At 43.2% G+C, this 22,838-nt stretch overlaps 1 protein-coding gene across 13 annotated transcripts in view; it reads left to right on the forward strand.

Annotated features, from left to right (window-relative positions):
• Positions 1-2,157: 2,157 nt before the first annotated feature.
• The window catches only part of Cdk5rap2 (CDK5 regulatory subunit associated protein 2), a 183,639-nt gene continuing 162,958 nt past the window's right edge, over positions 2,158-22,838 (forward strand). For 3 of the 13 annotated variants that reach the window (XM_087904938.1, XM_087904939.1, XM_087904946.1), the window contains exons 1-3: positions 2,158-2,397; positions 8,805-8,872; positions 10,622-10,689. In XM_087904938.1, coding sequence (XP_087761064.1) covers positions 2,339-2,397; positions 8,805-8,872; positions 10,622-10,689 — 195 coding nt within the window. In that variant the 5' untranslated portion in view covers positions 2,158-2,338. Of the gene's footprint in view, positions 2,398-5,840; positions 5,963-8,804; positions 8,873-10,621; positions 10,690-22,838 lie in introns of those variants that run through there. The other 10 variants (XM_087904934.1, XM_087904937.1, XM_087904940.1 and 7 more) reach the window with 6 other exon arrangements.

Here is a 22,838-nt window from a genome sequence, read left to right on the forward strand (position 1 = left end):
CTGTCTGTATGTGTGCCTACAGACAAGAAGAGGGCACCAGATCTCATTATAGATGGTTGTGAGCCACCATGTGGTCCTGGGAATTGAATTCAGGACCTCTGGAAGAATAGTCAATGTTCTTAACCTCTGAGCCACCTCTCCAGCCCTCTGCTTTTGCTTTTACATTTCATTCCTGTATACAGTTTGTTATGATCACATTCATCACCTCCCATTACATTCTCTTGTCCTGATGTACTCCTGATGACTCCTTTGTTCTTTCTCACTAGTCTCTCTCCTACTCTCTCATCACTGAGTTTCATTAGAGTTGCTTGTATGAGCATGGATGGGGGTTATTCACTGGAGTATGTAAAACTCATGGAAGCTAATGACACCTCCTCACCCACTTGGGAAATATGGCCTGTCTGATCCACTGAAGACGTTGGAGTTCAGAAGCATCTGGGCTCAAATCACAGCTCTTGCTAATTTGGAAAGAAAGAATGTTTGAGGTTAATGGGGAATAAGAATGAAGATGTGAGAAGCCATTGATAATGGCACTGGGACTTGTTTCCTCTGCATGTACTGCCTTTTTGGGATCAGTCTCTTTGGATGCTCAGCTTCCTAGACCTGGAGGGAGGGGGGAGGAACTTGAATTTCCCACAGGGCAGGAAACCCTGACTGCTCTTAGGACTGGAGAGGGAGGAGGAGAGGGAGTGGGGGGAGTGAGAGGGTATTGGAAGGAGGGGCAGAAGTGGAAATTTTTATAAATTAATAAAAAAAAGGGGAGTGAGGGTGGTAATATAAAATATATTGTACACATGGATGAAATTCTCAAATAATGAATTGAAAGTATGTCTCCTTTCAAGTTCTCTGGGATAAAACAGAAAAGCAATGATATTCTTTTATTAGAGACAAAAGCTACACAAATAAAATGTTAACAGTATGTGGGAAAAAAAAGAGTGAAGATGTGAACATATAGAATTATTATTGACAGATTTCATAAAGATATCTCAGGTCATCCTTACAAAAGTCTTATAGGATAGGTACTAGCCCATTTTCTCAGATATGCTTGTCAGTCAAAGTCATCCATTCCATCCCCAAGTCCCACAAAATATGGCAGGTAAAAGTCAAAAAGCCTTGTAACTGCAGAGTTCCCAGCCCCCAAAACAATCACCACCAACAAAAACAAAAACCAACAACAAAACAAAACAAAAACGGAAGGACAATCTGCTCTACAGTTAGCAAGAACTGTTCCATATCCTTGTATCCCTTCCCCCTTTCTTTCCCCTTCTGTCTCTTCCTTGCTCTCTCTTGGGGTGCTCTCTCTCCCTCCCCCTTCTCCACCCTCTCCCTCCTCACTCCCTTCTGTCCCCTTCCCATTCCTCTCTCACATACCTGTGTAGATTTATTAAAGAAAAGTGAAGAAAAACTCTTGAGAGTGGGAGGGTTTCCAAGGGAAGAATACCTGAAATTCTAATTTTGTCCACACTATTATTTTTGATGGCACAGAATGGCTCTTCTCAGAATATCTTCATTCTCTGTTCAGGAAGTTTAAAAAATGGTTCCAGGGAACGCTGTTCTCAATGCAAGTAGCTAAGGATCTAGTTTTAGTGGATAGTAATCTTATTCATTACTTTGGGCAAGTTATTTCTTCTCTCTCCTTCTCAGTTTACTGATTGTTGGTGCATGAGTCCTAATGGTAACTAAATGTACTGAAAGCTTTGACATGAAGTATTGCTAATATAGGTAAGAGGTTTCAAACTCAACCTGTATATTAGTTCCACAGGTGTTATTTTTCTAAATCGAAGCAGAATTCAGTTATCTGAGTTTCAACATAAAGCCGAAGTCTTTTGGTAGAAGAACCAAGGCGCGGAGGGTGGTGAGGAGTCATGATTACAACTGCAAACAGAATTAGACACGATGAGATGGCCCACCTCCCGCTTTAAGTAACTGACGCGGGCGGAGTTTTACCCTCAACAAATATGGCCCCTACCTTGGCTTCGGCCCGAGTGCCCTCACACTCTAAAAAAAATGGCGGCCAACCTCTCCTCTCTTAGTATTACAGCTTCAAGCGCGCTGGTTCTGCCCTGAGTTAAGATGGCGCCCACTCACTCTTCCCTGCCCGGTTTCAGGCCTGTGCAGGGTGGCTTCATCGCCCGTGTCTGCTGACCCCGCCTGGTTTCCGTAGGAAGACGCGGAGGAAAGATGGCGGCGGCTGCGGTTTGAATTCCAACCGCGCCGCTTGACTGAGAACAAGAGCTGGCTTGGAAGGGGCGGGACCTGGGCAGCCCAGCTCGTCGCGACCGCTTGGAGAACCAGTGGCGCCGCCGCCGCACACACCGGTGCCACCATCTCTGTGTTCATGATGGACTCGGGGATGGAAGAGGACGTCACCCTGCCTGGGACCCTCAGCGGCTGCAGGTGTGGCCCTGACTTTGGTTTTGTGGTAACTGCGTTGGGGTTCGTATTGATGGTGGTTCTGTCCCTTGAGGCCCGTGTGTGTTGGGACCTGGGGGTGTCCAGCCAGCTCCACGCTCGTCTGTGGTATTCTGGAATATACTCTGAGAAAATGTGTGGAATGTAAGGGACTTTTTTGAACGAGTGGGAGGAGATGGGCCTAATTGGGATTTGTATTAGTAGGGGTTGGTTGGGACTGGGACCCTAGGGCACTTAGTGATTCGTTCTTGTCCGAGAATTTGCATTCACGATGGGAAGTGTGTTGTTGTTTTAGACTTTGTCTAAGGGCTCACACAGTAGCCACCCAGGACAGAGGCATCATTGCAGGAGTTAAGAGCCTTGGCTGGAGATGGACGGAACTGGATTCAAGTCCAGCCCTTAAGTTGACTATGTGGGTGACCTTGGTAAAAGACTTCTGCTCTGCTCTGTAAAATGGTAATAGGCACATGTGCCCTCACCAGAATTGAATGAGCTGAAAAGAAACAATGGCTGCCTAGCAGTTCTCTTGGCCAGGCTTGCAGCTGACACAACAGTGTTGAAAAGGGTGATCTGTGTTGCCATCACTACCACCACTGCCAGTTGTGCCTTCTGTCCAAAGCTCTTGGGACCAGAACTTAGATTATTTGGATATTTGGAATGGGTTATTGGCATGACAACTAACCTAGCCCAGTGTCTAACTCAATGGATCTGCTAATACTCTCTTTCATTCCCCTGCCTTGACAGGACAGATGCTGCATTCATTTCTGGTAATTCGCCTCCTAACCCACTCTAGGCCCTCCAGGCAACTTGCCGTGTTCAGGCTGAAGTTCTGTAATGTGGCTTTCTAGTTTCTTCATAGCCTGCTGCATCTGCCTGTAGCTTCCCTTCTCTCTGGTTCCCAACTCTGTGTCTTCCCCAAACTCTTTGCCCTATGCCTGACTGTTAAGTTCTGGGTGAGAAATGATGTTGCTGTGTTGTTTCTTGCTGCCTTAGCTGCCCTTCCTATACCTTTTGCCTTATTAACACCCTGTTCGACTGCTAGGAAACCCTCCCTGATATTCCCCTCCTTGAGTGGGCTGTCTGTACTGTTCCAGCTACTCTCACCCTTCTCTGTCTGAGCCTTGTTGACAGTCATCAGCACTGTCCAATAGAAGTACGAACGGTGGTGTATATTTAATTAATAACTGTCATGTAAGCCAGGCATGGTGGTGCTCACCTTTTCCCAGCACTCAGGAGGCAGAAGCAGGTGGATCTCAGAGTTCAAGGCCAGCTTGGTCTACAGAGCAAGTTCCAGTATAGCCAGGGCTACACAGAGAAACCCCGTCTCAAAACAGCAACAACAACCACAACTTTCTGGTATTCACAATTAAAAAGCAGAAAAAGAAACAAATGAAATTCCTTCGTTTGTGGTGCTGGAGTTTGAATGCAGGGTCTCACATGTGCTCAGCAAGTGCTTTACCACCAAGCAGCAGCAACTTTGGGAACAGCTGAATTAATGACATACTTTATGTAGCTTAATATTTCCGTATAGAGTTCTAGCAGAATCTATGGAAAACTTGTTGGTGGTGTATTTTACATTTTTCAATCTTAATGTTTGACATCTGGCCTGACATTTTATACTTAGTTTCCTTCTCAGTTTGGACAAGCTGCATTTCAAGTCATAGTTAATGACTTGTGTATTGGACAGTGCAGGTGCTGGCTTTTAACATATGGTCATCACCAGATGAGACAGAGACCTATTTTAGAACAGGAACCAGTTTTGTTCACTTTAGCAACCCCACTTCCTAGCCTAGTGTCTGGGATACAATGGGAGCAGAATGACATTTATTAAGTCACTGAGTGAAAACTGATTCTTTGAGGGGCTGCTTTTGTCCATGTTACCTATGGGACCCCTGAAGCATAGAGAGCTGAACAGAATGGTCTGGGGTCACATGATAAATCAGGATGTAAATCTAAACTTCCTGACTCTAAGCCTGCTCTGCCTTCTAGTTAGTCTGAACTCATCAGACTGAGTATTCAGGGGTTCTTGCAGACCTTCTGGTTAGTCTAAACTAATCAAACTGGGTATTCAGGGGCTCTTTTAGGACATTGAACTGGCCATTCAAGAGAATCATTAGGTGACCACATCAGGAAAAAATAGTTTCTGTAGCATGAATTCTAATTGGTAATAATAATTAAAATCCAGAGTCAGTTACAGGGGTTAATGCTGAAGATCAGAGAAGTAGAGAGGCCAGCTACTAGAGAGTTCTTTCACTTCTACCAGTGCCCAGACAGAAGGGTGGTCCTGTCCTCAGACTGCATCTCCAGACTCCATTTGTCTTCACCAAATATCAGACTGCACTGAGTTCCTGTCTCCTTCTGCCTTACATTCCTCTCTCCACCCAGCCATATCCCTCATGGCTCTACCTCCCTAGTGTTGTTATTAAAGGTGTGGGATACCAAGTGCTGGGATCACCTTTGTGTGAGCTGTTTTTCTCTCCTTTAGACAGATTCAGTCTTTGTGCCCAGTGTGGTCTTGATCTAACAGAGTCTTCCTCTGCCTCTGTCTCTAGAGCCCTGGGATTAAAGGTGTGTATCACCACTACCTGGCCTCTAGTAGCTTAGTTCTGTACTCTGATCTTCAGGCAAGCTTTATTTGTTAAAACATAAAATGTTACTACAAGTTCCCAGGATAAAAACCATAGCTTTTCATTTTAATATGTTGCTTTCTGAGCACTTTTCTCTTGGTAATTTGCAAACCCCATGTTTACAGCCTAAACTGAGGCCACTTTGTCTGTGAACTTTTGTTTCATTAGGTCAGGGTACACTATTTGCTTTGAACCTAATCCTTCTGTGTGTTTCAAACAGCTCTATCCTTGTGTAATGTGGATCCAGGGTCCTGCCCCAATTAAGAAATTTACTCAGAAGTCAGAGGCAGGCAGATCTCTGTGAGTTTGAGGCCAGCCTGGTCTACAAGAGCTAGTTCCAGGCTCCAAAAGTACTGAGAAATCCTGTCTCAAGAAACTAAAGAACAAAAATTAAAAAAAGAGAGAAATTTACATCTTTTTATGTAGAAAGATCCCGTGCTTGGCAGTCAGCGTGATAGCACAGATACAGAAGACAGTAGAAACCCTCATTGAGCCATGTACTAGTTACGCTGCTTTGAAGAAGTCACTTTTCTTACAAGCCTCCGTTTTACTTTGTTGATAAACTTATTTAATTGATGGCCATGCAGATGAAGTAAGAGTGAACATGCTAAGCCCCTGGCACCTACTGGAGAAAATGTGAACTCGGCGTGTGTTCTTAAATTCCTACTGTTGGCAATACAGGATCCTCAACACCGCAGCCCTCAGTTCATCTCTTTGTTTCATGCCAACTGTCTGTCTGTGTTCAGCTGGGAGTGTCCTGAGGCCTGAGCTCAAGCTCATTGCTCCAGCACGTGGCTATGAAGTACCTGCTGCCGTATTAGGAGCAGCTGGAAGGAAATGTTTAACCATAAGCACAGTTATATTTGGACCATCCTCATGGATGCCTGGAGAAAGGGTCTGAAAAGAGGATGGGGTGAAATCAGGTGAGGACTTGGTGGTAGTGGGAGGGCTAGCTTGGATCCAGGGCATTCTTGATCTGCGAGGCTTGAGGAGAACTGTGGTTCCTCAGTTGATAAAGGACCTGAGTTTGATCACCAAAACCTACCTACAGAATACTGTGCCTGGTGATGTGTGCCGGAGGGCTGAGATCAGAGGATTCCTGGGGTTGGCAGATGAGCCAGTTTAGAGTAATCTGCCAACCCCAGGCCCAAGAAAAAAAGACCCTGTTTTAAACAAAACAAAACAGCCAAGGCAGATGGCTCCTGAGGAATGACCCTGCAGATGAACTTCTCACCTCCAGATGTCTCTGCACACTCGTGTGCATACATGCACACTAACGTATGCCCCCATATGAACAGGTGCACATGCATGAACCTGTAGTTTTTATACCGTAAAGCTTACCCATTTAAAGAAACTACAGAATATAAATGGTGTGTCAGCGTATCCACAATCCAAATTTAAAACATTTTCGTTATTTGAAAAGAAACATGTGTCCCTTAGCAATCCTTCCTCATTTTCCTGTTGTCACCCTGTCCCCACTTCAGACTCCCTTGTCCAGAGTCAATATTTTTGAGTCTATAGATTGTCTGTTCATATATAAGGTACCTTACAGTGCACATTCTTTTGTTAGATACACAATGCAGCATGCATCCCTGCTTTTTCCCTTTTGTGTCAAATAATAGTCTGTTGTACCTATGTACCTTGTCTTGTTCATGTCAATGGATGTTGTTACTTTTTTCTGTCTATTATGAACATTGTTGTGAACCTTTAATTGCATATGAGTTTTGTTTGGACACGAGTTTTCTCTGAAACTATGGAATTCTTGGTTCCACACAGGAGTAGAACTGCCAGGCTGTATGGAAACTCTGTGCTTGTTATTTGAGGGACTGCCAAACACGTTTCAAAGATGAGGTGCCATTTTTCTTTTTCACCAGCAGTGTTTTGCAGGTTCTGGGTTTTTGTATTTCACCAGCAATTCTCATTGTCTTTTCTACTCAAGTCATCACGGCAGGTGTGATATTATGTCACTGTAGAACTGATCCTTTAATGCCTGATGGTAGTGTATAAATTCTTATGTGACTCTTAACCATTTGTGTGTTTTCTTTGGTGATATGTCTTTTTTGCCCAGATTAAAAAATGTGAATTATTTCAACCCCACAATTTCAGTTCTTCATATCTGCTCTAGAGGCATCCTCATACATATACACAACGGGACCAGTGTACAGATATTCATACAGCAGATTTTAAAAGAGCTGCTTAGAAACAAGTTGAATTCCAGTTAGCAGGGGATCAGGTAAATACAAATCCTTTAAAAGCACCTTTTAGACTGTATACAACCCCCATTTTTGGCTCTTAAAGTCAGCTTCCTAGGTTACAGTCATGTGTTTTATTAAAGTAGGAAAGAACAGAGACGGTTTCAGGCAGTAAGGAATTCTTTATGAATCAATGCCAGTAGAATTGAAAAATTACTGCGACAGAATGCTCTGTAGGGTTACAAATGTGGTCACAGACCCATGTGTACAGTCACTGAAACTGTAGGATGAAGGGTGGTGTAGAGTATCACACTCACTTTAAATGCATTGGTGTGTGTCCATCTGTTTGTGTCCCTTCATGGATCTTCCTCTACCTGTTGCTCCCCACCTTGGTTTTTGAGATAGAGTCTCTCATTGACTTGGTGCTTAGTATATACTGACTGATCAGAAAGCCCCCAGATGCATGTGTTAGCTCCGCCCCTAACAGTGCTGGGGTTATAGGCATATGCCACCACAGCCGGCTTCTACATGGTCTCTTGGTATCCAAACTGTTTATGCATGTGCAGTACACAATTTACCCACTGAGCTGTCTCCCCAGCCTGCATTTGTCTTATTTTAAGCCAGAACATAAAACTGTGATTCTCTGTGTATAAATGCCCAGGCGAAGACTATCAGGCACCTTGTTTCTGAAGTCATTGCTTATCTCTTAGGAAGTGACTGGGTTGGTAATCTCTAGTGAGAATGAGCTTTAGGTATATCTGATTTTCATCTTTATGCTTTTCTGCTCTAATTAAAATTCATGGCAGACAGTGGAAAAGGATGTTCAGAGACAAACAACAGTGCACTTGTTCATTTGATTGTTTTTCAGGGTAAGTCCATTTCTGCTCCAGTTCTGATGGCACTGCCAGTAGAAAGCTTAGTTTCCTTTGGGTCTTCTAGTGTGAAAGACAGTTATTTCTGGCAACTAGAAGCACAGAAAGAGGTAGCTTCCTTCAGAGAGGCAATAAAATAAGCCAGGAGGATGAGGTAGAGAAGTGCACTCGCTCTGGGGCCCATGGCCTTCCTCTCCTGGCACATGGCAGATGCTCTTCAGTTTATGAATGTTCACCCATTCATCCAGTAAAGAATGGGGACCCTGCTGTGTGCAGAGGCTAGAAGGCCCTTCCTCTTCTCATTTATTCTTCATTATCCCTACCCCTGGTGTCAGGAGGCCATAGTCGTGAGGAGGTGCAAAGTGTACGAAGTGAAATAATGCCATTGAAGGCTTCCTACCTTTACTTTTGGAGGCTTTTAATATATAAAAAGTAAAATTTAAAATAGCACCCATTCAAAAGATGGTGGTTAAATTTGATTTTAGTTTTTAAAATTCAGTGTAGAAAATAGACTTTGTTCTTTTAGTGATGCTTTTTGGAAGAAATAGAAAATTAAGGTGAAGGAAAATATGTCTATTCCCTGTGAGTGATACTTTTGGTTCTTTGGAATATTTTCTTGGTGTTAGTTATTTGTAGCTGCCTTTCAGGCGACTTTTGATCAAGTGCTAGATCATCTCTCATCCCCCTGTGCTCTCTCCTAGTGACCTTCACCCTATTCTGCCAAGTGAGCTGGGTGGCATCAATGACATTGCTGGCTTGGGAAATGGAGGTAAGTGTGCAAGCCAAGAAAAAATGGGGAGTAGGCTAACACCATGAGCATCTGAGGCCCAGAATCAACCTGAGTGTTCACAGTGGGCACTCAGCATTTTGTATATGTGTACTGATTTGCACTTAATCTTCTTCATATACATGGACTAGAACCGTTCTTAGACTCAAATTTACTTCCTGTTAATAAATAGCTGTGGGGAGGCTGGACATTGAATTGGTACCAGCTTGGACCCTAGGGTTGTGTTGGTTTCTACTCCTGAATGCTTGAGACCCAAGAGAGCAGCTGTCTGTACTTCATTGTACCAGGGTTTTGTAGCAGGCTGCTGGCTGCGGTCTAGCCTCAGGAAGTAGCTGCTCAAACTGTAGGAGGTGTTCCTCTGTAAATTGCAACATGTTATGTTCAAGCTGGATTGTGGGAGACTGCATCCCACTGGATTATGCAAGTCTGGTTTTCTCTTCTGAATTATTTCTATTCTGGAAGAAGTGTGTGCCTTCCTAAGTGTCTGTGTATGTAGTGCTAACAATTTTCCTTGCTGAATTTTTTTTTAAGAGATATTTTGACTCAGGGTTTTTTTTTTTTTTCTTCTCTAAAGTCAGGAGATAATGCAAAAAGAAGCTTTTGGAGCAGACAGAATGAGAATAACAAGATTTATTTCCAGGGAATGATATAACTTAATAGGTCGTCCCCAGGTTTTCCTTTGGGACCCGTTGACTTTTACTTGAAAGAAAACATTTGATAAGCAGAAAGTTGTGAAGCTTGCCCTTAATTCAGCCTTGGATGTACTTGTCTTCTTGCCAGAGTCTGGCCAAGCATTGAGAATCAGCTTGGAATGTCATTGCCTATAGACTGAGGACAGATAGATAAGAAGTTACTCTGATAAATCATTTAATCCAGGTTATCAACAGAGATGTGTTAGGTGCTGTGTTAGGTGCTGTGAGGGAGGAAGGGAGTGAGATGCACATTGGCTGAGAGACTGGACACTGGATCTGAGAGTTGGCATTGGCCTGAAGTAGCGGAAGAAAGGCATGGGCTTCTCCAACAGGCATTGCTGAGCACCAACTGAGGACAGAAGAGAAACCCCTGTGCCCTTATTAGGGACACAGGAGTCTGCACTGTCTCTGCCCACACTTGTCTGTGCCTGGGGTCTGCTGTTTTATCCTCTGCCCACCGCTGCCTGCTTTGTTGAGAACTCAGCTCAAAGCTCACTACCTTCTTTGGCTTTCCTGGGTTACTTAGCATCCTCCATCCTCTGAGCATTTTATATATATATATATATATATATATATATATATATATATATATATATATATATAATATATATATAAATAATTTTATATATATAAAATTATTATTTCTGTTGAGTAGCCATGGGAGATTTTAGGTTCGTGTGGCCTACAAATCTCAAAGTCTTCACTGGTGTTTTAAGAAAGTCTTTGCCAGCTGTGCTGTGTCAGTTACTGACATGTGAGGAGGAGGAAGCACATGTCAGGACTGTCTACTTTGTCACATCACCCATGTATTTCTGGGGTTCATCACCTTGGCACATGTGGCTATATTGCAATCAATGTAGGTATTTTGCCAATATTGAGAATGTAGTAATTACTGATTTGAGTCAGTAAATGCCAGCAAGCAATAAGTGCCTGTGGGTACACTGACTGCTATTCTGATTTTCTCTCCTGCTCTTGACCCCATTACGGATGCTGGGTAGCCTGAATACACTAACGAGCTTGTCTCTTTGCCTTTCTAAAGTGCTCCCAAACGTGTCAGAAGAAAAGGTGTGGCCTACCAGAGCCTGGAACATGAAGGACTTTGAAAATGTAAGTGAAGAAACCAAATCATCCTCCTCTAAGAAGCCATGTCTGCTGCCACCGTGTAGCCAGGCCAGGAGACAACTGTTTCCTGAGAACTGTTGTAATGCCAGAGGCGAGGGAGGGGGTGATACATGCCATGTGGTGGGGCTTTTGTGGCCTGGGCCTTATATGAGGAGGCGTTTACATGTACACACAACCAGTCTTTCGTAAAGGTTCTGCTAGGTTCTGACTGGTAATTGGTTTGTTTCTGGTGTCTTAAAGATGAGAGTGTTGCCGTATTATTCACTAAAATGTAGCTGACAGTATCATAGGTACATGATTTATAAATTCTCTTTGGTTCTTGCTGCAAACATGAGGTGTTTTCTATTAGCAATTTTACAAAGGAGGTCTCAGAATAGGAGAGACTGATTTATGGTCAGATAATAAATTCGTAAGAGGCAGAACTAGGATTCAGTTTCACTTTTTAGAAAATGAATATTCTTTTAAGGTTTATTTTAATCTACTTTAGAGTGTGTGGTATGTGTATGCTGTGTGTGTGTAGTACATGCATGTTGAGTATGCTAATGTGTATGACTGTGTGGTTGTATGTCAAAGCCAGAGCTAACTAACGATGGCAGTTATTTTCCTCTGTCACTGTCTGCCTTATTCCCTTGCGACTGAACTTTTGCAGCTAGGCTGGCAGGTTGACTGGCTGGCCAGCAAAATCCGAGGATTTTCAATATCGGTAATGCAGTTATTTAGGTCATCTCTGCTCCTCCCAGTGCTGGGCTCATAGGCATGCCTGGCCCTGCTCAGGTTTGTTTGTTTGATTGTTTTTCTTTCTTTTTAAGTGATTGCTGGGGATTTGAATTCAGGTTCTGACGCCTGCATAACACGAGCTCCACTGCCTGAGTTCACTTAAGCATCCTTGTTCTGCTGCATTGCCCCTCCCCTTTCATTTTGTAGACTTTGTGGCTGGTGAATGGAGCATGGGTAGCCTGTACCCAGTGCTGTGTTGTAATTGCCAGAGAATGGCTTACTGGTGACAGGTTTGGCTTTGATGCTCAGTGACTTCCAACATTGTTACCTTTCATTTGTTAGCAGAGGGGCTTGTTGCCAGGTAACAGGAAACTAAGGTTATTTTCCAAATTCCAATTCTCTTTAACAAGTAATCTGCTCAACACTCTCGTTCATCATGGGAAGAATTAGACTCTTCTTCATTTGTGACCAAATGACATCCATACTATGCAAGACACAGGAGATATTTGTCAGAGAGAAGATGGAGGACGCAGAGAGAAGGACGCCTACAATTATGCCTTTCTCTCCCCAGTTGTCTTTGCAGAACAGAGCGGTGCTGTCTCTGGATTTAATTTAGCATACTCATTACTGCTAATAGTTATCTGCAAACCACCAGTGACCAATTGAAGAAATGGCTTGTCAGATCTCTAATGGAAACAAGTCATTTTTAAGCTTAGAGTTGTTATAATTTCAGCTGTACATGCGCTGTTACGTTGTAAAGTCTGGGGCCTGAACTGAATGAGATCTGATTGTTTCACATCGTGTATAATTAAAATATGCTCTCCTGTTAAAGGCTTGTTCCTATTTGATCGTAAGAGTAATAATAACTGCTGTTTATTCGGCTCTGGCTCCGAGCTTGGCACTTTAAATATGAAGTTTTTCATAATATTAGAGCAACTTTGCAAGATCAACAGTTATTATGTTTTGTTGAGGAACATGGTTTCATTATCAGATGAGGAGATTTAGCAGCATTGTATAATTTTGGCCTCACATCTGCCTTTTGAACCCTAAAGAATCCTGCCTGCCCTATTTAAGATTCGTAAAACATACCGAGGCTTGGGTATGTGGTGTGGCAATGGTGTTCTCAAAGGACCTTACTAAGGACCACAGCTTCTCCACATAGACTGTCTCTTAATCCCTTTTGCTGGTGACTTTCGGCCAGCGGCTTAACCTCCCTGTATTTCTTCTCCTCTCAGATGGGCTGTTAAGAGGATGATGCCTCTGTCATTGAGTCCATCCATGTGTCAGGTGGCCTTCCTCCTTACTATCTTATTACTGTCATTTTTCTCAGCTCTGCCTTGTGATTGAAGTTTCTCTTGCTCAGACTGTTCTTGATGGCCAAAACCTCATTTTTCTTGAAGGTGAGGGAGAGCTTTCTATGCCAATATGTTTTAGAATTTATGCTTTTTCTTTATGACTGTGGTCCTTTGGCTGCTGTTAGGTTTTTATGGCATTAATATTTTTTATTGTAGCATTTTCGAGAGCACATTTTGCAGTTGAAATTGAAATGGCCACCCTGCTCTCACTGTCTCCCTTGCAGGTCTTTATAAGTCACTGAAAGTTTTCATTTGGCCTGAGCTACATTTTGTGGTGGCACTCTGGGCTTTCTGGGAGGTGCTTATAGGAAAAGAACTTGGCATCTGACATGAGATTTAAAGGGACATGCACATGAAAGAGAGGCAGAATAATTTTGAGTTAAAAGGGAGACCCCTGCTTTTCTTGTTCTGGTCTCAGGTGACTGCTGTGTGAGCATCAGCAGGTGCATTAACTAGGTTTAGTGAGGCATTGATCTGCTTGTGCTTTTCTCAGAGTTCATCTGTTCAGTACACAGTTTCACATAGGCAAGCCAGGTCGTCTGTCAGGTGGGGAATCTGCAGTGGGTTCTGCCCTGGTAAGTTTCCCTGTTATGATCGTACTGGATCGATGGATAGGAAGATAGTTTGGTGATGCAGTGAGTGCATAAGAGAGGGCACCTGTGGATACCAGAGACAGATAGCACTGAGTAAGTGACCTGGGCTTGGAGAATTCTATGTATACGAAGATTCATATACAGCTTTGAGAAGGCATGTTAATAAAGTCAGGAAACTGTGAGATGTATTTTCAGAATGAGGCTATCTCAAGGAAATATAGCCTAGAAGTAGGAAGGCAGTCTGTTTCTTGACTGTTACACTGCTGATTTTTTCTTGAAGGGGAGAGGGGACCAGTGATAGACAGTGATGTAAGTGGTCAGAATTGTGCTTTTAAAAGATTACCCAACACTGTGAATGTAAGGAGTAGAGTTTTGAGGGGGACAGGGTGGTGGCAAGGTGATAGGGTTAAAGGAGACCTGAGAGGTGTTGTATAGAAGGAGCAGGGCCAGACTCTAGGGTATGGGAGTGATAAATACAGAGTGGGGTTCAGGCTTAGAAGCCAGAGACGTGGAGAGTACAGTGAATCATGAGCTGAGAGATATCGAGAGTGAGGTCTTATCATAGAGGCCAGAGATGCAGAGAGCCGGTGGGAGCACCAGAAGTTAGATGCAGAGAGTGGGTAGGAGCACCAGAAGAGAGATGAGTGGGGAGCGGGTGGGAGCACCAGAAGAGAGATGAGTGGGGAGCGGGTGCAGCACCAGAAGAGAGGTGCAGAGAGTGGGTGGGAGCACAGAAGAGAGATGCAGAGAGCAGGTGGGAGCACCAGAAGAGAGATGCAGAGAGCGGGTGGGAGCACCAGAAGGGAGTTGAGTGGAGAGCGGGTGGGAGCACAGAAGAGAGATGCAGAGAGCGAGTGGGAGCACCAGAAGAGAGGTGCAGAGAGCATGTGGGAGCACCAGGAGAGAGATGCAGAGAGCGGGTGGGAGCACAGAAGAGAGGTGCAGAGAGCGGATGCGAGCACAGGAGAGAGGTGCAGAGAGCGGGTGGGAGCACCAGAAGAGATGTGCAGAGAGTGGGTGAGAGCACAGAAGAGAGATGAGTGGAGAGCGGGTGGGAGCACAGAAGAGAGAAGCAGAGAGCGGGTGGGAGCACCAGAAGAGAGGTGCAGAGAGCGGGTGGGAGCACCAGGAGAGAGATGCAGAGAGCGGGTGGGAGCACAGAAGAGAGGTGCAGAGAGCGGGTGGGAGCACCAGAAGAGAGGTGCAGAGAGCGGGTGGGAGCATAGAAGAGAGATGAGTGGAGAGCGGGTGGGAGCACAGAAGAGAGATGCAGAGAGCAGGTGGGAGCACCAGAAGAGAGTTGCAGAGAGTGGGTGGGAGCAGGAACTGAGAGATGAGTGGAGGGTGGGGACATAGCTACAGAGCTAGAGGACCTCTGGTCATTCGACAAGCCAGGGGATCCAAGCCCAGAGGGTAGGGACCTACTCAGACTTTGAACCTAGCAGCCCTTTTGACACAAGGTCTTCCTGGTGGTTTCACAGTGTTGTAGAAACACTGATGAGAAAACCAGGTTCCTTCCTGTGTGTATTGAAACTGGTACCTGGTCATGTGCTGTCTGTGTTGACTGATGATAAAGTCAGCTGTCCACACGGAAGGCTTTAGGGAAGAAGTCAGCAAAGAACTTTATTTCACTGAAAGCCTGACTTTGTCTTCCTAGGTGTTGAGTACCAGGGTTTTTGGATCAAACAGGACCTGGTGAAGTCAGCATTTTGTGAAGGCCTGTGCTTGTCTTCTGGGACCTGGACTAGACATATTGTCCCTTTAAAAAAAAATAATATGCCTGGGGGTGGTAGGGTCCACTTTTAATCCCAGTACTTGGGAGGCAGAAGCAGGTGAATTTCTGTGAGCTTGTGGCCAGCATGGTCTACAAGAGCTAGTTCCATAACAGGCCCCAAAGCTACAGAGAAACCCTGTCTAGAAAACTGAAAAAAAAAAAAAAGAAAAAGAAAAAAAAGATTATGGATGAGTGAGGAAGACCCTACGTCTGGTCTGTATAGAATAGTTCAACTCTAGGTTTTGGCAGAGAGTGGCAGGAGTAGTTTCTGTTTCAGTTGTCATGGAAGCATCAGAGAGGGACCTGTATTCCACTGGGTGTGATAAACCATAATTGTCTCTGATAAGGCCTTCCGGTTTCTCATTCACCATAGTTACATATGAGACAGTAAAAGTATCCTTGTGCGTATTGTCTTTTTATATTTGTGTAATTTTTCCTGGGGGGGATGAATGACTGGAAATGGGAGTTCTGGATGGCCCAAGCTTTAAATCAGAATCACATGCAGCCAACAATAGACCCCAGAGTAGGCCCGACTTCCACTGATGTGTTCTCTAAAAATTTCTGAGAAACCTGGGTAGGTGAGGTTGAAAGTTGCTTTACCTCTTGTCCCAACCTGATCTACTTGAAGTACCAGCGTTCTTTGGTCAAAACCCCTATTCCTACTTGTTGAAAAGCTTGGCCCCAGCTGACGCAGTTGGTCAGATTTGAGTGGCTAATCTGATTGGCAGGGTTCCTATCTTAAAATTTGCTCCGTAATACATGTGCTGCAGGTCGTTTGTCACTGGGGAGCAGCCCCCTTGTCTTTCACCCCATGTTTGTAGCCTGACAGCTTAAAATCTGTGTGACCAGCATGGATTTTAAGGTGACAAAACTTCGGTTTTATGTCTCATTTGATGACTACTGACTAGTGGTCCCATATGAGTGACTTCCAGAATGTCCTGGGAAAGTGAAGCTAGTGAGGTATTTCAGGGTTGTGTAGCAGTTTTTGAGCCTTAGTATAGGAAGAACCTAGCATGATGTCCAGACTGCTGAAGTCTGCCATAAGGTGAGGGTTGCTATCCACTGCCTTAAGTTCAGCATGCCAGTTTCGATTTTCTGCTGGTTCTTTTGTGTTTCCTTGACTGTGGAATAAAGTTTCTAAGTTCTTGCCGTGGCCCTCAAGGCCCTGCCCAATGTGATGGTCAGTTCCTTGTTTCTTGGTGTTCAGCATGTTCTTGTCTCTGTGTCACACAGTGCTCCATCCCACAGACTGCTTTTTACCACCACACCCAGCTTCTTCCTGTGTCAGGGCCTTCACAGCTGCTCCACCCTGGCCTGGCATCCAGTGTTTCCCTTTCCTTGGTTGTCTGGACCTTCATGTCTAAATTTTAATTTGAATTGGTTAGAAAGGTTATCGCTAATGCTGTGTCTCAGTTCTGTGTTTTGTCTCCTAGCAATCCCTCAGCACCCTGTCTTTGTATATTTGCTAACATGTATCACTTTTCTGTCTTGTACTCAACATTGAACCAAATAAAATAGTAGACTTTTGGCAGGCATATGTTGATTGAATGAGTAGCTGCATGACATACTGAACCACTAAACTTTGATTGCTTCTTCTGTAAAATGGGAAACTTAATATTTATCTAATAAACTTGTGGTGAACACAGTGCCTGGCATTTAGGTCTTCAACAAATGGTTTCTCTATGGTAGTTGTTAATAAAATGAATGGAGATAATACAGCTAGAGGGAGACAGATTGTAATGAGGATGGGACATGTAGAACAAGAGTGACAGGAAAAAGAGCAGAAAGGAAACCGAGGTGAGGCTAAGAGTGGGAAGATTTTGAACAAGGCAGAAGAAGAACCTGCTGGAATCCAGACAAGTGGAAGCAGCCAAGCCTAGGGCATGCAGGACGAGGACTCAGCCACTCTCTGTGGACTTACCTGTATGACATGGGGTCTTCACAGTATCCAGGAGTCAACTTTGTCTTTTGACTGCTAATTGTTGGGCACAGAGATTTGTGGAGTGGCATGGCTTAGGTTGAGCCTTCTGAGTTCCCATACTCCTGCATGTCCTGGCCGTGCCCTCCAAAAACCTGGCCAGATGGTTGGCTGGGCAGTCTAAATTTCTACAATCTTTGTGAAGGCCATTTGGAAAGAGATTTTGATGGTTATAAAATTAAAATTTCTCTTGAACCCAATAATCCATTTTGGAGAAATTTATCCTAAACAACCAACCCACTGGAAGGGAAAGAAAAGCAAAGTCCCTATTCACGAAGCTATTTCTTGCCACATTGTGTATAATTGTGAAAAATTGGGAACAAGGGAAATTATATTTTACATTTGCCGTCTCTGACTCTTTGGCCCAAGTTTGTTTTGAGGCTATTTCACAAATGAGGAAGCAGCGGTTGCAAAGATGAAATGACTTGCCTGTGAGCCTGGTTTGAGTTTAGACCTTACCTTTCAGATTGTGAAGCCACAGCACACTGAAGCCATGAATGCTCAGTAGAGTACTGCTGAGTAATAGAAACTCACTGATGTCACTGAATCTTTATACTGTCTCTGTGTGTGTGTGTGGACACACATGTTTATGTGTATCAGTATGTGTTCATGTGTATAAGCGTATATAAAGGTCAGAGGTTGTCATTGAATGTCTTTTTCCACTTCTTTCCACCTACATTTTGAGACAAAAGTCTCCCTCCAAACCTGGCAATTAGGGATTTAGCCAGCAAATGCCAGGAATTCTCCTGTCTTTACCTCCCTAGTGTAGGATTACAGGCTTACACTGCCACCCATGGCTGCTTTAAATGGGTCCTGGGGGTCAGACTTGGATCCTTATGTTTGCATAACAGGCAAGCTTTGTACTGACTGAGCTATCTCCCCAGTCCTAGTGTAATCTTTTAAAGTTATCATTAGCTTACACATGGGGCATAAACACACATGCAGGCAAAATACTTGTAGACAATCTTAAATAAAGTGATAAATATGTTTAGCTTGTAACAACATGAAGCATCCCTACAGTGTAATATTACAGGAAAGCAATGGAATCTACAGCCTTACCTATGCTGTGATGCTGTAAATGGTTATTGGGAAGCAGAGCCTGGAAATCATGTGCAGAGAACTGACTGATGAGGTGGTTATACTCCATATTTTGCTCAGTTATTTTTAAACCAGCTTCTTTTTGTCGGTTTCATTTTATTAAAATTGTGTGTTTATTTGTGTGTCTGTGTGTGTAGGGGGGTAAGTATGTGCATGTGTATGCAGGTGCCCAAAGATTCCAGAGGTATGGGAATCCCTCAGGAGTTTAAGTTACTGGCAGTTATGTGCTGTCTGATGTGGGTGCTGGGACTCACACAAGGGTCTTCTGGAAGAGCAGTACACGCCCTTAACCACTGAGTCATCTCTCCTGCCCTCAGTTTTTTGGTTTTGTTTTGTTTTGAGGAAGGCTTTTTTTTCTCTGCAGTCACATATCTGCTGCACTTTCTATGTTGCCCAGGCTAGCCTTTAACTCACTGTGATTCCCTAGCTTCAGATGTCTGAGTAGTAGAATTGTTGGCAAGAGCTACCATACTTGGCTGGGATCCGGTTTAAGATCAAATTCTGCTGCAGTTTTGTTTGTGAATAAGGAGATATTTGCCTAGGAAAGCGTTCTTGATGGTTTGAAGACTCTAGGGAGTGTATTGGCATCAAAACAAATTCTAATGCATCCCCTCATTTCACTAACTCATTTGATGCTGTTGGCAGAATATTCTTATACACAGTATTGCTCACCAGAGATGAAGTTTGGGAAACAAGAGGGCATACGCTTGTTATGCCTTGGTGAGATATGACATCTTTTGTACATGCAAAGAGGATACAAAAATTATATTAACCCAAAGCTGTGCTTGCGGAAGGCTGCAGTAAGAAATGATTCCTTTTAAAAGCTCTGCCCTGTTTACCGATTGCTAAGTGCTAGGCTCTGCCAGGTGCTTAGCGCATTTAGTTGTCACAACATCCCTTCAAGGTAATTGATTTTATAGATGAGCCAACCAGTGACTCCAAGATGTGAAATAATCTTCCCAGGGTCACACAACTCGTGAGCAGCAGCAGAGTGGGTTCCTACGATCCCAAAGCCCTTGGTCTGAAGGAATGACATGGTCAAGTGGGCTTTGGTCTTGAAGGTCTGGCAAGTCAGGGAACAGTCAGAAGGAGGTACTTTATGTTTCTACTGAGATGGACATCTTTTTTTTTTTTTTTTTTTTTTTAATATTTGACATTCCCCCCCCCCTTTGGTTGGTGCTTGCAGCCGCCAAGGCTTTTTTGTTTGTTTTATTTTTTGAGACAGCATTTCTCTGTAACTTTGAAGAATGTCTGGGAACTAGATCTTGTAGACCAGACTGGCCTCGAATTCACAGAGATCCACCTGCCTCTGTGTCCCTGGTGCTGGGATTAAGTGCATGCTCCACCACCGCCTGGCCAACCATGGCTTTGATGGAGAGTGGGAGTCTGAGGGAACCAGAGTCACCCAGAGGCAGATCTTGCAAATAGGATCCCCTCATTTCAAATGACTGCCATTCCCAGCAGTGTGAGCTTCTGAGGGCTGGACTGTGGCAGATGCAGCCCTAGTGTTAGATTACTTTTGAGCACTATTTCTGGTCATAGTTGGTGGGTTTATATTTTGGAGTGTTTATTCCTCTTGCGTGATAAGCAGTTTTCAGTTCTTCCACATCAAGTTCCGCTCTCCTAGAACTTGTTTCTCATAGAGGGGGAAATTATGCACAAGGAAAGCAGTATTGTAGTTTGCATGATTTTCTGAAAAACCTGTGTGAGTGTGTGCGTGTCTGGCAAGGTGGGCAGAAGCCAGATAATACAGCACTTTGGACATATTTGAATGTAATACTAATGGGGAAAGCAAACAGGAATATAAAACAAAACAAAAGAAGCAATGAGAGGTTCATGCAGGAGAGGAGCATGAACAGATCTGTCTGACTGGAGACAGCAAGGCTGTTTTTCCTTGACACAAGCATCCAGCCCGTGTTCTAGTTCTCTCCCTTGTTTGAACAAGTATGCACGAGATGGCCATGTTCTCTCTGAGGTATGATGGGTTAAAAGTGAGTGGCCAGTGTGGCAACGCAGTGTTGCTAAGATGGGGAGAACAGAGGGTTGTGGAGGCACCAGCCAGAGATAAGTTGAGGCAAGTGATGCTAGACAGAGAGGTGACTGGTCAACTTGTGTCGAATTTTATTCATTTAGGCCTTTTTTGACATTTACTTGACTTTAATCAGGCACATTTTCTTTTCCATTTGCTTTAAAAAAATCTCTATAAATAGGACAAGTATTCTTTCAAGTGTTGTTAGGAGAATTCTAGGCAATTGCCATAAATATTTTATTGGTAGCTGAGTAATAGAATAAAGTTTCTCTTTATAGTAAGCATCTGGCCTGGTAGAATTTTGTTTGAATGAATGTTTTACGTTCTGTTTTCTTAATACATTTAACAGGGGCTTTAATGAACCTTCCAATTGTTTCTTGTGCTGTTCTATTAGTCACAAAGTTGAAGCCTTAAGTATTATTAACAAGAAGGCAAGGGTAGAAAGCTTGAAAAGTATATTGCACCTAGAATATGCTGTTCATTTATCCAGTCCTGAAACCGTGTTTGTGAAGAAGAATAGTGCAGATGGGATGTGGAGAGGATGGGTTAGTGGTTAAGAACCTTTGCTTTGGATCCTATCACCTGTGGAACTAGGAGTCTTGCACATGCCTGTAACCTGGGCTTCAAGGTCAGCAGAGACAGGACCATCAGTGCGGCTTTCAGGCTTCATTCTGAGTCCAGGTTCAGGAAGAGACACAGTTTCAAGGAATAGGCAGAGAGTGGTAGAAATGGTTATCTGATGTCCTCCTCGGGTCTCCATGTGCTTGTATACACATGTTCATACAGTCGCACAGACAATGCACACATAAGTAAATCTTTAAAAACAGAATAGTATGAGACGTAATTATTTTAAAATTACCAAAAAAGAGACTTGTTGACTATGTGTATGCGAAGATGTGCTAGAGTCCAAGTCTGGCTGTTCCTACTTTAACCATGGTTCAGTTCCTTATGTCAGATATCTTGGTTTGCTGTTGTTGTTTGATTACATTTTTCTGTGTACACTAGGTCTTTCTTATTCAACTTCCTTGAAATAGAAATTTATATGAAATAAATTTTACCAGTTTTAATTATTGGATGTATTTTAACTTGTGTGTTCCTGTATTGGTGACTGTTTGCCATTAGGGTTTGGAAGGGCTGGTGACTTCTTCCCAGCTCCTGATGCTCTGAAATCAAGTGTAGTAACTCTCTGTGTTGAGGTTTCTGTGTGAGCATAGGTTTCATTCTTTAGAGTGAGTAAGAGTGAAATTGCAGTTATTGATAAGTGTAGTATGTGTAGGTTTTGATCAGAAACTGCCCAACTCTTAATTGGTGTGGCCATTCCCTTTTGCATCCCACAGAGAGAGAAATCTGCTTGCTTCTCATTTCCTTCTTCATTTGCTATTGTCAATTAAAATGTAGTTTTAGTCCTTACAAGAGATGTGTTTCTCAGTATAGTTTTATATTTCTCTAAAAGCTAAAAATTTTGAAATGGTTTTTTGTGTATGCCTATTTACCATCTGCATATCTTCTGCTGTGTATTTTCTGCTCAAGTCTTTTGCCTTTTTTTCCTCCAAGAAAAATTGGGTTTTTGGTTGTTTTCTTACAGTTATATTTTGAGAGCTATTATGTATTCTGGATATAAATCCTCTGTAGATATGTGATATGCAAATATTTTCTCCCAGAGTGCAGCTGTCTTTTCATTCTCTTAACAGTGTTTTTCAGAGCAAGATTAAATTTTAATGAAACCCATTTTATTGATTTTTTTTCTGTTAAGGATCATGCCTTCAGTGTTATATCTAAAGAACTGTTTGCCTTGTTCTAGAACCTAACAATTTTCTTTTATATGTTTTTGTCCAAAAAATAATCATATTATTTTATTTGTTACATTTAGATCTGCTAGTTCATGTAAATCAACTTCTATTTAAGATGTAATGTAGGTCAAGATGAGGTGTTCATAAAAGGATATCCAGTTGCAATTCCATTTGTTGAAAGGAAGACTATCCTTTCTTCTTTTCATGCATTTATTTGCTTGTTTGTTGTGTGTGTATGGGCAGTGTGCATCTCAGTGCATGTGAGGTGGTCAGATTACAACTTGACAGAAATTCCCTTCTGAGGATCAAACAGGTTCCCAGCCTTGGAGGCAGACACCCTGAGCTCCTTAAGCAGCTCCCAGCTTCCTTTTTCCTTTGATTGCTGTCACTCACATGACAGAGCATGGCCACGTTTGGAAGGGTTCATTTGTATTTCCAACCTTCACACTATATTCTCCTCTTCCCTGATGGCTTCAGTTCATCTGGCTCTTCACTGTTTCAAGTAATCCTTATAACCAGCTTGCCTGTGTTTACAAGAATCCTTCTCGTATTTTAATAGAATTTGTGTTAAATCTTTAAGTAAATTTCAAGAGAATTGATACTTTGTTAAGTAGAGTCTTCTAATCCAGGAATTTCGCTTCCAAGAAAATCACTTCCATTGGTTGTGGAGTGTTGCAAGGAGGGCTCGCTTGTTTGTCCAGGCCTCCTGGCCAGCTTATCCCCAAAATAACTGCACAGAAACTATATTAATTAAATCACTGCTTGGCCCATTAGCTCTAACTTCTTATTGGCTAACTCTT

The sequence above is a fragment of the Myodes glareolus genome, chromosome 3 (assembly GCF_982192425.1).
Source record: "Myodes glareolus chromosome 3, mMyoGla1.1, whole genome shotgun sequence".
NCBI lineage: Eukaryota > Metazoa > Chordata > Mammalia > Rodentia > Cricetidae > Myodes > Myodes glareolus.